Below are 18,759 nucleotides of genomic sequence, written 5' to 3' on the forward strand. Positions count from 1 at the left end.
AGTTATATGCTGAAATAATAATAATGCCATATTAAATGAACATGTGGTAAACAAAAACATAGATACCTTAGATGATTTGCCATATCATAGATCACTTAGAATTTTTAAGTCTGTCTATGTTATTTCTCTGACCATTGGTCATTATAAGTAATTAATTTGACATGCATAATGATATACAATATGGCTCCTACAGATATAGTAGCTAGCTTTTTTTTTCTTCTGTAGGCTTTGCAAGGTCTTCTTCTATCGCAAAGTACAGTGGGTTGCCGTCCTGCTGCTATCACTAGATCCCTAAAAATAATCCAGGTCTTATTAATCAGTAAGATCCATCTATTCATTCAGGCACCTACTCACCCATTGGGTAATTCTGAACTAGGTGCTATTAAATAGGTACAGTTAACAAGAAAAGTTCCTTTCCATAATAATTTTTCTCCATAGTTTTTAACAAAGAAAAGATAAACAGGTTTGTGCAGCCTAGAAGTCCCTTACCATAATAACTATGATCATCTCTACTGAAGAATGAGCCATCAGTGTATTGAAGTGAGTTTCCTAGGATGAAAATGCTTAAAAATATAAATTAATGTCAATATTAATATTATAAAATTCAGGGCAGGCATGGTGGCTCATGCCTGTAATCCCAGCACTTTGGGAGGTCAAGGTGAGCAGATCACCTGAGGTCAGGAGTTTGAGATCAGCCTGGCCAACATAGCGAAACCTCGTCTCTACTAAAAATACAAAAATTAGCTGGGCATGGTGGCACATGCCTGTAGCCCCAGCTACTTGGGAGGCTGAAGCAGGAGAATGGCTTGAATCCAGGAGCCAGAGGTTGCAGTGAGCCAAGATCGTGCCATTGCAGTCCAGCCTAGGTGACAGAGTGAGACTCTGACTCAAAAAAAAAAAAAAAAAATTACAAAATTCAGATTTGTTAACATTCAAAATGCATATTTATCTATTTCCTCACTGTAAAGGAGAATAAAAATACCATTCTGACTCACCTCATAGAGACATCATGAGAACAAAATAAGAACACTGTGAAGAGGTTGTCATACTTTTAAGCATTGATTGAGCGTTAGTGTGCGATAAATGATCCAATGATTTACCAGTCTGTAGACTGGACCATTGGAAACTGATGGTGACTGGAACTTCTGCCTGCAGTTAGGAGGGAGGGGAGTATAGTGGGTAGAGATGAGAGAAATTTGGACATTTGTTATTATATAACACTAGGTCCCAGTTCAAAATACGTCCTGTATTGTTGAGAATTAAATCTATTAAGTGGTGTTCAGGTCTGGTGAGATAGAATTAGCTGCCAGGTAAAAATACAAAATCAGGAGAAATTATGTCAAAACCTAAGTTCATGTTTTTCATGCTTAAATGGCCTAATAGAACTTAATCTATTTCATTACAAGGAGAAATACTACTGATTGCGTGTAGAAGGTTGCTGTAAGAAATAACTCTACCTAAAAACAAAAATCAGAATCATCTCAACATTAAACCCACCTATTAACGAAATTGATCTGGAATTCTATTTTCCTTAGGATGTAATTATCAGGGGTCAGTATGCTGCTTACATGCCAACCCTATCTATCATTTTTAGGGACTCAAAGGCTCAAAGGGAGACATGGGGGACCCAGGTATGACAGGTGAAAAAGGAGGAATTGGACTTCCTGGATTACCGGTATGTTTATACTTTCTCTTTGTTTATACTTTTTATGTTATGTTCTTATTAAGATAAATTAAACAATCAGAAAAGAGTTATATTATTAGCTCCAATCTCATCTAGTGGTTCATCTAATATTTTTATTTTGAAATATATGAGGTATTATTGGTTAATTACTCTAGGGAACTCAAATTGTAAGGCATGTAACCAAATGAATTATAAAGTAAGCCTTCATGTTTTCCTGAATTGTTTTCCCTAGAAGATAATAAAATAAACATAGTTGGCCACTTTAATTTAGTATGCATAAGATGGTGGTAACTGGTTATTGTAAAATAAACCATAATAAAGAAATGAGCCAAAAAATATAGGACAATTAAAAAACAAATTACTCTGGAAAGTGTCCTCTGTGTGTATGGTACTATGGAATGGTGTTTTATGGTTTTACGCATAATTCTAACTGAGAATTTGGAGGAGAAAATGTAAAAATTGTTTTAAAAAATGCAGTAAACTCCACTGCCTTAGACTTTTTTATAAAACAAGGAAGTATATAAATGTCAGTGAAAACTAAGTTAAAAGACTCACCTTTGCTATTTAAATTGCACACCACTATAAAAGATATAACATTTATAACTCAATGTATTTAACACTGTAGGTCTTTAACCAATCAAGCTCAAACTAGTTTTTATTTACTTTATATTTTATTCTACGTATCACCCATAATCCTAGGGATTTTAATAAGCTTGCTATTTTAAGCTAGAATTCAAGGAGATAAATCCTTCTTTTATGTAGCAAGTGCATAATATTATAAAATGTCAAGAGAACAGTGAGTTTGGGGAGAAAATTCAGTTGTCTCTTACACTGGAAATAACTTTACCTGCTTAACTCTGCTTAATGGTTATTTGTAGGGAGCCAATGGAATGAAAGGAGAAAAAGGAGATTCTGGAATGCCGGGTCCACAGGGTCCTTCTGTAAGTCCCTGGTGGCTGAACTTCCATGGTTCTGAACCTCCTCACACGCTGACCTGTTACTTACCTATTCCACCTCTACCAGATGGCTGCACAACAGTAGACAGACCTCAAACCTCTTGGTTTGTCAAACTGTGAAAGAAACATCCGTCAGCCTTGCACAGTGAGAGACAAAGTATATCAGAGGTCTGAGGTAGAAGCAGGTTTTCAGAGGACTGTCTAATCCTGAGGAAAAAAATCAATGGTTTTCTCATAACAGTGGATAGATCTTCATGAATATAGAACATACTTGTTTGTTTCTCCAGAGCCCTGCTTATGCTTAGTGAAATATTTGAGTTAGATAGCAGTGACATTATAGCATTTCATGGTAATTAGTTGCTTCCTTTTCTTTTAACATAGTTTTCATTTATTCTGGCTTTTGGAGAACTTTTTTTTGGAGTTTTTTTTTTTAATTCTCAAAGGGAATTTCTAAATCTAGAGAATCAAACACATCGCTTATTCCAGTATCTTTCTTCCTCTCCAACTACTAATGGCCTTAGCAGAATCCCAGCACAAGATTCAAGTTGAACTGCCTTATCTAAATGAAGTAACCAAATACATTTTTATTTTTTGGACATACAGATCATAGGCCCACCAGGCCCACCAGGTCCCCATGGCCCACCTGGCCCCATGGTAAGTTTCCCTTCTTTCTAAAATGTAATTGCTTATTTATGACCATGCTACTAGAGAGAACATGAACACATCCCTCTAAACAGCCAGCTTGTATTTTGTACTACTCTCTGTGGAATGGATGGAAAATACCAGGTGCTTTGAGATATATTAACTTTACAGTGTTGTCATTCACTCTCCCAAACACATATGTTGGGAAGAGATAGAGTAGTTTTGCGATAGAGGTGAGGAAAGATAGACACATATAGCAAGCTCTACTACAACCTTACAGCGTGAACACCGGCAAATCATTTTATCCAGCTACTCCTCTAACCTGATACCAGCAGAATAAGATTTAGAATCGGCTGGACACAATGGCTCATGCCAACACTTTGGGAGGCCGAGGTGGGCAGACCACTTGAGGTAGGAGTTACCAGCCTGGGCAACATGACAAAACCCCATCTCTACATAAAATACAAAATTAACTGGCCATGGTGGCACATGCCTGTAGTCCCAGCTGCTCAGGAGGCTGAGGTGGGAGGATTGCCTGAGCCCAGGGAGGCCGAGGTTGCAGTGAGTTGTGATTGTGCTCTTGCCCTTTAGCCTAGGACACAGTGAGACTCTGTCTGAAAAATAATAATAATAATAATAATAGTAGTAATAGCCATTAAAGAATGTTTCTGAAAAAGTTTGAGGTTTGAACTCTTTAATGAAATGTTCAATAGGAACATTTATTTATAAGGTATCAAAACATCACATTGTATCCATAAATATATAGTTATTATGTGTCAATTTTAAAAAAGAATATTTGTAAAATAGTATGATAAAAATTGAAGCTTACTTCCTCAGATAACATATATTGTTAGATCTTTTCCTTCTTACTTTTATGATACTTTGATTGATTCATTGAGCCAGGGCCAGTGTTAACTGCAGGTGTCTTGCATTGGCCAGTGGTGACAGTGACCCTGCCCTCAAGAAACTGATGTCCAGTGAGGAAGGCAGCCATTAAGCAAGTATAATTCTCTAAATGTCAAACCAATGACAGTTGTGTTAAGGTTAGAATGTCGAAGGCAGAGTGCTTCAAATGCTTTTGACTGGGCAGAATAAGAGCAAGTCAGGCAGGCTAGAAGCTCACATGTGTCTCTCAGGTGTCAATAAATTAAAAGACTTCAGTATTACAGAATAAGTAAATTATGGTCACTCTTTCCTCCCATTGCACAAGAAAGAGCATTATTGGAATGATCTAAGCCAAGAGCATAGCCAGTGACTAGCTCCATTTCTATTTTATAACATAAACAATTATTATTGACCTTATTTTCTTTTTCTTCTTCTTCTTTCTTCCTTCTTCTTTCTTCTTTCTTCTTCTTCTTCTTTTTTTTTTTTTTTTGAAACAGGGTCTCACTCTGTCACCCAGGCTGGAGTACAGTGGCACGATCATGGCTCACTGCAACCTCTACCTCCTAGGCTCAGGTGATCTTCCCACATCAGCCTCCTGAGTAGCTGGGACTACAGGCACATGCCACCAACCATGCCCAGTTAATTTTTGTATTTTTTGGATAGATGAAGTTTCACCATATTGCCCAAGCTGGTCTCAAACTGCTGGGCCCAAGTGATGCACCCGCCTTGGCCTCCCAAAGTGCTAGGATTACAGATGTGAGCCACCTTGCCCAGTGTGACCTTATTTTCTTAAAACTAGATGGTTCATTAAGAATTAAGCAAATGGCATACTTTTGGCTTTTTTAAAATACTCCCTCTAATATAAGATAGAAGGTTAAATTAGAAAATGCTACAGCCTGTTCATATCATAAAATTAATTAGTTTAGAGGAATTTTAAGCCATTATTAAAATGAGGTAAGAATACCTGATAAAGTAACAGCCATTTCCTGAAAATGCTTATCTGAAACTTATCGAAAATGAAAATATTATTCTAATGTGGATATATGTAACAAATATATAGGCATTGCTTAATAAAAACTTTTTCCTGCAGTTTTATAATTTTACTGACGGATATTTAAATACTCCTTTCTCCAAATAGTTTGTTTAAATCACTTGAAAGGTTTACAGCAATCCACAGTAACCTTAATTTGACTAGTCTGTATATTTAGATTTTCTACAAAATATGTGTTTTGTAATCCTGATTCACGCATGCATTATGACTTTCTTCCACTGATAAACAATTATTACAAGAGCTTCGAGGAATTTGTTTTTGTAAAAATAAATGCAATCTAAATAATAATGCTTAGCTTTCCTACATAATAATCTTTTCTTTAATCTTAAATAAATGATGCTACAGAATCCCAAACTTGGGTGTCATCTCCTCACTTCATGTCTCCTTTAGATTCTTCAACACCTTGGGTCTGGAGGAGTTAATGGAAAACTTCTCCTCTTCCTTGGCACATAAAGTCTGGAGCTTCTCTTTGGCAAACTTCTCTTTGAAATCATATTTTTATTTCATTTAAACTCATGAAGCATCTCACGTATTCCACTCAGACTTTTTAATGGTAATTTGAGTTCAGAATACCTTTTTTTCCTACTTCTTTCTTCCATGTAACCCTGGCGAATTTCTCCCTCCTCAAAGGTATTAGCAGACAGAATTGCTATTAATGAATTTCCTATTACAGAGCAATCCAAGAGGTGGAAGGAACTTTTGGTAGGTAATAAATAGTATCCACTAGCCTGCCTCTACCTATAGCTCAAAAAAGAGGATGCTTGTCTTGTATCTCTTTTGTTACGTGATATAATATTCACTCCTGCTGGGAAACAGTGAATCAATTCTTAATTAAAAGCTCTGTTTTCCATTTTCAGGGACCTCATGGACTTCCTGGACCAAAGGTAATCCAACAAATCCCTTGATTATTTGATTTCTGCTTCCTTGATAATCATGGAGAAGCATGATAGAAGCATGTCTGTCCTGTCTTATTTATTTGTCAAGTAATGTTGATAATCTTTGAGCCTTTAAGCATCCGGATGTTTAAATCTCATAACACAAAATGACTTATAACAAATTTAAATGATATCACCTGGAGGTAAATTATTCCTCATTTTGCCTTTTTCCTGGTCACTATGTAAGCTTCTCAAATTACGAATCATAATGTACTCAAGTCAACCATTTAGAAGTGAATCTGATGAGATTCTCAGACTAGTCTAGATGCTTTTTTTAATAGTGTCTCTAGCTGTATATTTGGATGTTATTAATTGATATTTCTTGCTTTCCATGTAGTCATACCACATCTAAATGCTTTGCCTCTCCAGCATCTTAATTTTGTACTCGCTCAGAGGTCATTGGTCTAGAAGCGGGTGGGTTATTTCAGGTGTGCTATACTGGGAAGACGATCACATCACTTACATGCATTCTATACTTTTGGGTTAAGAAGAGAACAAGGGAGAAAAGCTCCTCTTTGTCAGAATTAGTGTAGCTTGCATGATGAAGATGATCTCCACCTGTCTTTTGCCTTAGTCTAGACCGCAAGGACATCCTGGCGGATTAAAATAAGCCCTGAAAGACAAGCTCCCCCTTTCAGGGCACATACATGATGAAGACTTATGTTCTAATCTCAATCTTGCCAGGCTGTATCACCTTGAGCAGATTATGGACCCTCTCTGATCCTTTATTTACTCAACTGGGTAACTCACCCTACAGTGCTGATAACTTAATGAGGTATGATTATAAAACACTTAGCAAAATATCAGGTGCAGCTGTTGATAAATGTCAAAAGACAGCTGTTATTGTTGCTATGTGACACTTGGTTCCGAACAGAAAAATTCTGTAACTCATCCTCAACCCTGCTTGAAAGAAGGTTCATGAACTCCTGAAAGTGCATCAGTAGTGAGTTGGTGCAACTTACAGGTAGGGGCTGGGGAGACACATAAAGGCAATGTTGGCACTAGGTGTCACAAAGCCCAGAGGCATGCCACTGTCTCCTCTGGGGAGGCTGGCTCTCTTTGGCCTACCCAACTCTAGGGGTGGTGGCAGGTATTGGTCTGACTCAGGAAATCTGGGTTTCCTTTTCCCAGTCAGGCAGGTGACACCCAAGAATGGGTTCATGCCTCTTTATTCTTCTTAGACTACCTTACCTTCCAGTAAGGCCAGTGAGTAACAGTATCTCAGAAGCTTAGACTTTGCAGTGAGAGTACTATCTGGGGGGGGTCAGAAGAGAAAGCCCCATCTATCAGCTTTGTGATCTTAGTAGTCATTTAATCTCTCTGGGCCTTTTTCCCCATCTAGACTAAATCAATGCTTCCTACTCATGGATTTTTTTTTTTTTTTTTTTAAGACGGCGTTTCACTCTTGTTTCCCAAGCTGGAGTGCAATGGTGCAGTCTCAGCTCGCTGCAACCTCTGCCTCCTGGGTTCAAGTGATTCTCCCGCCTCAGCCTCCCAAGTAGCTGGGATTACAGGCACTCACCACCACGCCCGGCTGATTTTTGTATTTTTAGTAGAGACAAGGTTTCACCATGTTGGCCAGGCTGGTCTTGAACTCCTGACCCCAGGTGATCCCCCTGCCTCGGCCTCCCAAAGTGCTGGGATTACAAGCATGAGCCACCGCGCCCAGCCCTACTCTTGGATTTTAAGATGCCACCAAAAACCAGCCTGGTCTTAATGACTAAGGATAATGCCACCAAGATATTTAATTTCATAAGTGATTCAGATATGCCATCACCACTGGATTAGGAGATGCCCAAGATGCTTTTGATTTCTAAAATGCAACAATTTATTTTGTCCATACAACTTCAATTCTTACTTAAATCATAAGTTTCAGATAATTATAAAGTTGAAAAGACCTCATAGATATCTATGCAAGTTCCCTGATTTCATAGATGATAAACTTCAGGCCCAAACAGTTTAGGTTATTTGCCCCTAATTACACAGCTAGTTCATGACAGATCTGGGACTAGAACTTAGGTCCGGACTTGAAATTTGGTCTTTCTGTCACTGGATTTAACCTCAAGTATCTCAAGACCACTTGCTGAAAGTGCACACACATGCAAAGCCACGGATCTCAAATTAGTCACTGACTACTGAGCCTTGGGCTTAATACCGTGTCCTCAATCAGTAGCATTCCCAGGATACTACCTTACCAACACTAGCACATTTGGACTTGCTATTGTGGCTGTACTGCAAACATTCTATCTTAAAAATCCTGAAAATTTTTTATGCCATGCCAGTGTGTTCATCACTTTGCAACCCCCTTTGAAAGTTCAAATATATCGCATGATTCCATGCACGAATCTAGCTCAGTGTTTCCCAGAATTTCCTGATAAGAATCACCTAGGAGACTTATTAAAGATACCCATTTCTGTGCTACCATGGACTGGGTGGGACCCTGAACTCTTCATGTTTAACAAGCGCTACACTGACTTATATCATCAGGCAAGTTGAGTAAATACTGCACAGGTTAAAAACCCCTTCTGCCATGTCAGTATAGCCCCTCCCCCTTCCCGCCCCCACCCAGCAAGACTCTATAGGGTATTTGTGTCTGAAATCATCTTTCTTTCATAAGTCCTTCAAGATTTTCTTGGCAAATTAATGTCTACACTTAAGAGTTGAAAAGTATACAGGTCAGAACTTGATATCTAACATGCTGTTACTGATGGAAAATAGGTGTACTGTATTCCTTGGTTTTTAAAAATAGAGTCAAGAATTTATCATTTACCGTGGCTTTTATAATGTCACCCTGAGTTAAATGCATACTTTCTTTATTCTAACATTGGGCAGATGAATAGTTAGTAAAACTACATTGAAGTTCTTTGATCTTCATATTTTCTCCTGGGATTGGTGATTTGTTGATTAGTCCATGTAAGGATCTGACTTGGCAAGGGCAGTGAATGAGGACTTGCTAAATGGCATTACTTCAAACATCAGCTGCTACATTTTTAGTTCATTCCCTTGGGCAACATGCTTAAAGGCTTAAAATATCTGTCTATAACCCTGTCCTGCATATTCCAGTTTTCCATTCCAGCAGAGTGGGTTTTTTTTCTACCGATTCTTCTTCAGCATCCTCCACTCGATTGTTTTTGACTTATTTGATCATAAAAATGTGGTATAACATGAATTTCCTTGAGATAGAATTGAAAAATTTAGGAATTCAACCATACATATTTTTATTGTAAGGAGCACACTTTCTTAGGAGTTTTGATTTCTAGAATATTAATTGTTGATGTCAGTTTAGTAACTATTTTAACTTTAAAAATTAATGTTTGGTGCAAGACAAATCTAGCCTGACTCTGCTGTTTCCTAAAACTGGAATCTGCAACTATTTCAGAGACTGGCTCTCTTCTCTCACAGTTTAAACACCCATAATAGCAACCAAAATTGGCATTTGCTTTTGCATTTAGGGTGAACCAGGGTTAAATGGTGTTAAAGGATTGAAGGGTGAACCAGGTCAAAAGGGTGACAGAGGACCCCTTGGTCTTCCAGTAAGTAAAGAAAACTTTCCATTTTAGTGCAAATCTCAGATTTTTCTTTCTACCCTACATGATAACTCTGGTTTACTCAGCAGCTCGTACTGTTGAGGTTTCTGTAATTAGGAAACATATTATGTTAGAGCAGAGCTCAGCTCAGTTTTGTTTTCTCTGATGTCTGCTCTTGTGTCAGAGGAAGACCCACAACAAACAATGCTATAAATGTCCTGTTGTTCTTCAATTACATACATGCCAACCTTCCTCTTTTAGGGCTGACAATTCTTCTTCCATTATCCCCTTCTTTCGAAAGTGTCGTGCTCATTATTTCATAGTTTCTCCCAAACACTTTTTATAATCTAGTGCAGTTTAAAATGCTTCCTCAATTGTTTTTTCTCCTTGGATACCAAAAACTGTAGCCCTCTGTTGGTGGCAGGTATGGAATTGGCCATTGTTGATGAAGTGAGGTCAATGCTGTGGCTCCTTACATTAATCAATCATATCATGTTCTATGTGTTTTATGTTGTTCGTTTTGAAAATTCCCTGTTATGAGGTTCTTGTGGCAATAGTGAGTTGTATAAAAGAAGTATTTTGCAGTTGTTTAGAGATTTTTATTTTTAATGAAGAAGGAATCTCCCCCTGGCTCTTCATTTTCTTTATGTCAGCCTTCTTTCCACAACAACTAAATGGAGATTTTTAAAAATTGTTATTAAATACGAGGCTTTAATTTCAAGCCTTTAATATGCTATCTATTTGGTGAATACAGATACAAATCAACAAACAACAATATAGATTACATTAGTAAAATATGACATAAAATCAGTAACAGAATATAGTTTATACACAATTTGAAATGTGGGAGGAAAAAAAGGCTGATGACCACTTATTTCATTTTTGCCATGGGTATTATACTTTACGCCAGTTGATAGCAAGTGCCTTACATACATCCAGCATATAGTAGATGGTCAATAGGTATTTATTTATTGAATGACTGATATAAGCCTTGTATTAAAATATAGGTTCATTTTATTTATTTATTTTTGAGACGGAGTCTCACTCTGTCACCCAGGCTGGAGTGCAGTGGTGCCATCTTGGCTCACCACAACCTCCATCTCCCAGGTTCAAGCAATTCTCGTGCCTCAGCCTCCCGAGTAGCTGGGACTACAAGTGCACGCCACCATGCCCAGCTAAGTTTTCTATTTTTAGTAGAGACGGGGTTTTGCCACGTTGGCCAGGCTGGTCTCAAACTCCTGACCTCAGGTGATCCACCCGCCTCGGCCTCACAAAGTGCTGGGATTAAAGGCATGAGCCACCAGCCCAGCCTAGAATATAGGTTTAATCACACCAATTAGATCAATAGACCATAGGCATAAAGCCTCTATAATATATGCGAGTCATTATTTCAGCGTTCTAGGTAGATATAATAGTATCAGTGTAAAATTATTACAATTTCCCCGTTTATTTTCTTTTTTCTTTGTTTGAGACAGCGTCTCACTCTGTCACCCAGGCTAGAGTCTAATGGTACAGTCACAGCTCACTGCAGCTTCAAAGTCCTGGGCTCAAGCAATTTATTTTTAAAAATATTTTATAGAGCTTGGGTCTTGCCATGTTTCCCACGCTGATCTCTACTCATGGCCTCAAACAATCTTCCTGCCTCGGCCTCTAAAAGCTCTGGGATCAGAGCTATGAGCCGCTATGCCTGGCCTACATTTATTTTCAGATGTTATAATAATGGTAACTGAAGAAGGTATCAAAAGGCAAAAGAAAGTTTGGATTTTCTATTTTATTTAAACTTTCAATTTAATTTATTTAAAGTCTGCCCTAATTTAAAATTTAGGGCTATTGATAATTTTTATGCAACATTTAGCTAACAGCTGTACCTATGCTAGCCTTAAACAAACGAACAACAATATACATTTTTATTGTAATTATTGCTAACAAAAGACGTATGTAAGGCCGGGCGCGGTGGCTCATGCCTGTAATCCCAGCACTTTGGGAGGCCGAGGTGGGCGGATCACCAGGTTAGGAAATCAAGACCATCCTGGCTAACACGGTGAAACCCTGTCTCGACTAAAAATACAAAAAATTAGCCAGGCGTGGTGGTGGGTGCCTGTAGTCCCAGCTACTCATGAGGCTGAGGCAGGAGAATGGCATAAACCTGGGAGGCAGAGGTTGCAGTGAACCGAGATCGCACCACTGCACTCCAGCCTGGGCAACAGAGCGAGAGTCTGTCTCAAAAAAAAAAAAAGACGTATGTAAGCCGGGCACGGTGGCTCACACCTGTAATCCCAGCACTTTGGGAGACGGAGGCAGGTGATCAGTGGAGATCAGGAGTTCGAGACCAGCCTGGCCAACATGATGAAACCCTGTCTCTACTAAAAACACAAAAATTAGCCGGGTGTGATGGCGCATGCCTGTAATCCCAGCTACTCAGGAGGCTGAGGCAGAAGAATTGCTTGAACCTGGGAGGCAGAGGTTGCAGTGAGCCAAGATTGTGCCATTGCACTTCAGCCTGGGCAACAAGGGTGAAACTCCATCTCAACAAAAAAAAAAAAAAAAAAAAAGATGTATGTATTTTGCAGTTATAGTATGGCTCATAATAGGATTATACAGAAGAAATTTTAAAATAAAAACTCAAAATACTCAAAATATATATAGAATAACATCATTGGTAGAGTTTTCATCTGGAATAGATTTTTTTTTTCCATTTTGTGTTATTAACTGCATCTGAAGCATAAAATTGGGAAATAGTTCTGCAATCTTGACAATAGAATTTTTAGGGCCAGTGCATTTTCTTTCTTAAATACTCCTTGATCTAACCAATATTTTTAAAGGACTATAAATAAATATTTGGGCTTTGAGACACAAAAACCGTATCAAAGAAATAATTGTGCTTATTCTTGAAACAAGCATTGAAAATGCCATTGTTTAATCATACACTATTTATGTGTAGCCTAGCGTTCAAAGTGAAGAAAAGCATGCATTGTCTGAGAACATTCGATTTTTAAAGTTATTTCCCCCATCAGGCTTTGATGCAAAGATGATTTGAAGGAATTGAGAAACAATTTAGTTTGGAAGTTATTTTTTGCTTGGTCGCACACATTGTTTTCTGGCTTTTTCCCTTTCCTAGAAGTCCCTCTAGTGGAAAGTAGTGTGAACAGTAGGAACAACCCAGAAAACAATGAGTAATTATTGTTCATGTAAAATCCACCAAGAGTCATCCTAACATGTGAAAACCCTGTATTTGTTATTCATAAATACTATTTTAACAAGTATAACCGGAGATCTTTTTTCTCCTCTGAAATGCTAAATTTGATTGATTATTATAATGAGCCCTTTTTTAGGAAATTACCGTTCTTTTCTCTTCAGAACCTAAAGAAATATATGGTGAATAGCACAGTCTTTAGAAAATGAATTCCATATGGAAATTAGATAGAAGCCTGCAACCGTTATGAGTAACTACTTTGTAGCCCAGTTTATACACTTCATTAGCTTGATTTCTAAATAAGAATTTGTCAAATAGAAATGTCATTAAAATGCCATCATCTGTGGGGTGTTTGTCATGTGGTTTTTTTTTTTTTAACTAACAATTTGTAGCAATGTGATATTCATCCCAGAACCCTGTAACTGCGTATTATGTTTTTGAAGTGTTACATTTGTTCATCGGTACCTCATACTAATCTCTGTTCTTGTCATTTGTGTTACACCCACCAACCCTGCTACCAACCAAATCACACAGGGAGCATCTGGCTTAGACGGAAAGCCAGGATCCCGGGTGAGTCAGTCCCTTGTCTTGCTCTGACATGTTTTGTGGCTGTGAATCATGTGCTTCAGCACAGACCCCTTTGCTCCATGTCCTCTCATCAAATGATGAGGGTGTACTTAGAGCTGGAGTAAAAGGGGAAGGTGGACAAAGATGGCGGCAAAAAGGGGAAAGTTGGACAGAGGACGGTTGCAACTCTGTCCAGAGAACAGCTAAACTGCCAGAATGTCTTTCTGAAGCTTGTGTTCAAGTCTGGATAATTTGCTAGGTGGGAAGAATGACCAGACTAATGGGCTTCATTGTCGTAGAATCCCAGACAAATTTTTCCAGAACCGATTGACAGACATTCCGTACAATTCCATGAGAGCGGCCCTCTGAAGAGATTAAAATAATGTGAAATTATTGTAACTTGCTTTTCCTTTTAGACTGATGTCCATCAAATGTAACTTCTTCCTTGGCACTAACTTTCAATTTCTGTTCATAGAAATGACTTGTCTGTCTTCTGTCATTTTGTCTTTTTTTCTTTGGTTCTTAACAGCTCCAGCTCTTAAATTTCAGCCACAGATACTCAGTATTTAGAAGTCTTCTGAAGGTGAACTTTGAATCCAGGCAGTAAGAAAAATATCAGTTAAGCTGATGAGAATTCAACAACATTAGAATGAATTTAAGACTCTGACTTCTTTCTTATTACAAAGCTCTAACAGAATAAACCAGAATAGTAGAACAGAAATGGGAATACTAAAGAAAAATCATGATGGAATAGTTCCTGCATTTGCAAATATTATAATCAATTTTTTGTGAATCTAAGCATAGTCATATGGGAAATGAGCAAGTATACTTGAAGTCCTGGCTACAGTTTGAAGAATCTAAAAGAAATTCCCATCTTTTCAATTCTAAAAACTTGTTTCAGGCAGTCGTTATTTTCACTGGACCTCAGTGTTCTTAACATTCATTCAAATATCACCTCTTCTACCGCAGAAATCCTAATCCTGAACTAACCAGGGGGACAAAGGGGAATTATACCTTTAAGTTATCTTGGCTGCCTGGTTTGTGAGTTGTAAGCCTAGTGACCAGCCACAGCCGCAGAATCTATAAGAATGATTCCTTTCCTGTAAGCCCCTGCTGCCCCCAACAGAGCTGCAGAAAGTTTTTGGATTGAACAGTTACACACTCTTTTCATTTACTTAATAATTTTCTTCTACTTCTATAACTGTTCAAGCCCCTTAAACAGCTGAAAACAAGAGTTCAGAGCATGCCCGGCTAAGGATGGCAGTGGGTGTAGAGAAAGGGCTTGAGGAAGAGGTGACAGGAAGGAAAAACAATTACATTTTTCTTCTTAAGATTATGGGGCAAAGTGAAGATGCTTTATTTATTTATTTATTTATTTATTTATTTATTATTTATTTATTATTTTTTGAGACAGAGTCTCGCTCTGTTGCCCAGGCTGGAGTGCAGTGGCACGATCTCAGCTCACTACAGTCTCAGCCTCCCGAGTAGGGGAATGCAGGCACCCGTCACCATGCCCAGCTAATTTTTGTGTTTTTTTTTTTTTTTTTTTTTTTTTGAGACGGAGTCTCGCTCTGTCGCCCAGGCTGGAGTGCAGTGGCGCAGTCTCGGCTCACTGCAAGCTCCGCCTCCCAGGTTCACGCCATTCTCCTGCCTCAGCCTCTCTGAGTAGCTGGGACTACAGGCGCCCGCCACCACGCCCGGCTAATTTTTTGTATTTTTAGTAGAGACGGGGTTTCACCGTGGTCTCGATCTCCTGACCTCGTGATCCGCCCGCCTCGGCCTCCCAAAGTGCTGGGATTACAAGCGTGAGCCACCGCGCCCGGCCTATTTTTGTGTTTTTAATAGAGATGGGGTTTCACCATGTTGGCCAGGCCGGCTGGCCTCAAACTCCTGACCTCAGGTGATCCACCCACCTCAGCCTCCCAAAGTGCTGGGATTACAGGCTTGAGCCACCGCACCCAGCCAGTGCTGCTTTATTTAGTCAGAGGAAAAAGATATAATTAAATATGATATGCAGCTTTTTGTGTGTACCTTTCATTGAAACATGCAGTTATATAATTCATCCTTTTTGCATGACTTTCTTGAAAACTGCTGGCCTGAAATAAGCATAAAGCACTTTGAAAGGAGATGAGTTGTCTTAGTGATATTCTTAGGCACCATTCACCTAGGAAAAATCCAGGATAAATTATAACTGCTATTCTTGCAGCCCTTGTGATATATCTCATATTATCTTTTTTTTAGGGTACAGATGGTCCTATGGGACCCCATGGCCCTGCAGGTCCCAAAGGAGAAAGAGTAAGTTGTTGCTGAGGTTATTAAGCTTGTACTAAAGAAAACACAGAGCATGGCTTTTCCATATTAATTGAACTGTTCATTTTTCAGAAGAAATAAAGGGCTATCTAATATTAAATAAAAAGAGATACCATCCTAAGTTCTATTCAGAGTCCTAATATTGAGAGAAGAAAACCACAGAGCATAAAATAGAACACGGCTGCCTTAAGAAAAACAGTACATACATTTACATAGCTAAAATGAATAGCTCAGATGATTCTTCCTTCACCCATAAGGAAGATATTTTCATTTGGCCTTCATCCAGAAAGTTGAAGTTAATGGAGCTAAAATTTCCAGGAGTATGTATTCTGGTTGATAATCTTTTATATAAAGCTACTGTACTCATTCAGAGTAGGTTATAACTTTTTTCCAAAGGAAATAATGAAACCTAAGTATTCTTTTCTGCACAGTTACAAATGCTCCCCCTTTTTTAAAGCTAAAGGATAGGCTGTTTTTCTTTAACCATAAGGAAATAATTTCAGTGCATTATAAAATGAAAACTTTTCACTAACCTCTCTATTGCTAGGCCACGTTTCCATATCTTTTTGGGGGAAAAAACGACATTCAGAATGGAAGATAAATGGTCATCTGTCTGGAACTTTCTTCTCTCTTCTCCCTGTGATGCGTATGCTCGCTCTCTCTCTCTCTCCCTCTCTCTCTCCCCCTCTCTCTCTTTCTGTTTTTCTCCCACTGTTTCTTTTCCTCACCTTGGAAATCTTAGAATTATTTTTGTGTGTCTGAGTGGAATTATGTCATCAATTTCCCTACCATCCAGGAGAGGATATAAAGAAAGTATTTTAATAGTGAAGTCTTCAAAATGTCAGAATGATTCACTGTGCAAGTTTGTGGTCTTTTAAAAACTAGATAGATTTTCATCAGTCTGGGATAATTTGCTTTAAAAAAAGAGGGCCAGTAGTCATTTCTTTAACATACCTTCCAATTCCATAATTCTGTGTTCTGTAGAGTGAGCTCATTCATTCAGGAAATATTTACCAAATGCTACTATGTGCAAAGCATGGTATTACTACTAGTGTGAAATGGAAACACTCTCCTCCCACTTAGGTAAAGCCTATTTTGCTAATTTGCTTCATTACATTGAATAATACCATTATAATTGATTAATTATCTCCTGGTCTTTTATTAATATTTTTATTAAAATTTATTAATATATACTGAATGCTGCAAAAAAAGCAGCTATTCTTCCTGACCTAGAAGAGTTTACAATCTAATTGCAGAGAAAAAAAAATGCATGAAGGAAATAACCAGAGAATGAGGCCAAAATATTACAAATAGTACAAGCTGTACAGTGATGAAGATTGGCTTTAATCCAAGAATGCTTGTAGAAAGAGATGAGTTCTAAGGGAACATGTAATCTGAATGTGCAATTGTCATATTTCTAAGATCAAACCAATGACTTCTGAAGATCATCTTAATTAAAAATATTTAAAAGCTAAAAGCCTCAACACTGCTGACACAGATTGGCTTTCAAGCATTGTATGAAGAAACCCAGCCCATGCACTAAAAATGGAGCAGCAAATCTCAGGCAGTCTTTTGGCAGAATGCCCTGGGGCTCAAGAGGGTTTACCCTGTGGTAAATCAGCTGCTACTTCCGATAGCTCCACAATGTCACAAGAGTATCAGGTCTCAGTGCTGGAGCAGAATTAACCAGAGGAGCAAATGAAATTGCTAAGAATTTTGAAGGCATAGTTTCAGTCAAATGGTGTGCAGTGTAAAGTGTTACTCTTGTATTTACTCAGCATGTTAACTATCTTAACTGGATCATATATCAGTACTCTCCAAGTGCCCCTCACTGGAAGTGCTAAACTGGAGTGTGATTCTCAGAGTTAATTGATGGAGGCGCCATCTGGACTCTCCTGAAAAAGTTTCAAATTTTAAAGAAGTCGGAATCAGCAAAGGGAGGTGTTCTAGGATAATACCTCAGTGTTGATGTGCAAATTAAAGAACCCGAATGAAATTAGAACAACCTAAAAGAAACCACACATTTGACAGGCAATGTTATTCAAACATTTTCAAGTGTATGATTGACAGCATCAATATTCCAGTCTGCAAGCACCTGATCCTCCCTACCTTAGCTGATTTCTTCATTTGGCTTTGGAACTCTATAAAGTGTGTTAAGCTTGAGAGGTTGAAAAATACTTTTGGAATTGCTTAATCCAGGAAAAGGAGTTGTACATTCAAATCCCTGTGTTAATATTTCATTCCTAAAAGTTTTCAAGCTGGAATCATTAGAATGCTTTTTGGCTCTAAGTGACAAATTCAAAATGGCTTACATGATAAAGAAATACATTATTTTATATAAGAAAATATTCAAAGGAGGACTCTAGGTTTTGCTTGGGAGCCCTTTTCCACATGATGGCATTGTCTTCTGACCACAGACAAGCTAGGCACAGTGGTCCAAGCATCCTCTCTGGTGAGACACTGGCAGAGAACAGAGAGACTACCCCCATGTCTCTTCCTGAGCAGAGAGGAACCTTCCCCAGAGCTCCCGGCTGATGCCCCTGACACCTCATTTGCCAGAACTGGGTCAGCTGTCCATTTCTGAGGCAGTCACTGGCAAGAGAAATGGAATTGTCGTTAATAGCTTAAGTAATTATTGGGGGTGGGCTGTTCTAGAAGAGCAGTTTCACAGACACCTGTTTTAGTGACAGCTTTATTCAAATAAGCCATAGCATATTTGTTTTAAGAATAAGACAAAGCCAAGATTCTCAGGTGAGAAGGGAATGGTTATATCAAAATATTCTATGGAGATTTTTCCAATTAGACCCACCCTAATCTATGGAGTTATTTCAGTTATTTCAAACTAGACATAGTCCAGTTTATGTGGATCCTCCCTTAAAACCCTCACCTCCCACTACACGTGCGTGTGTGCACACACTCACACAGACAGATAGATAGATGATAGATAGATAGATAGATAGATAGATAGATAGATAGATAGATGATAGATAGATAGATAGATGATAGATA

At 38.3% G+C, this 18,759-nt stretch overlaps 1 protein-coding gene across 6 annotated transcripts in view; it reads left to right on the forward strand.

The window, feature by feature from the left end:
* COL25A1 (collagen type XXV alpha 1 chain) overlaps positions 1-18,759 on the forward strand; it is a 514,179-nt gene that overhangs the window by 473,597 nt on the left and 21,823 nt on the right. For 4 of the 6 annotated variants that reach the window (XM_063611090.1, XM_063611088.1, XM_063611089.1 and 1 more), the window contains 7 exons: positions 1,595-1,675; positions 2,563-2,625; positions 3,244-3,294; positions 6,076-6,102; positions 9,606-9,686; positions 13,408-13,443; positions 15,682-15,735. In XM_063611090.1, coding sequence (XP_063467160.1) covers positions 1,595-1,675; positions 2,563-2,625; positions 3,244-3,294; positions 6,076-6,102; positions 9,606-9,686; positions 13,408-13,443; positions 15,682-15,735 — 393 coding nt within the window. The remainder of the gene's footprint in view (positions 1-1,594; positions 1,676-2,562; positions 2,626-3,243; positions 3,295-6,075; positions 6,103-9,605; positions 9,687-13,407; positions 13,444-15,681; positions 15,736-18,759) is intronic. The other 2 variants (XM_063611091.1, XM_055296768.2) reach the window with 2 other exon arrangements.

Source organism: Symphalangus syndactylus, chromosome 10, assembly GCF_028878055.3.
Source record: "Symphalangus syndactylus isolate Jambi chromosome 10, NHGRI_mSymSyn1-v2.1_pri, whole genome shotgun sequence".
Classification (NCBI taxonomy): domain Eukaryota; kingdom Metazoa; phylum Chordata; class Mammalia; order Primates; family Hylobatidae; genus Symphalangus; species Symphalangus syndactylus.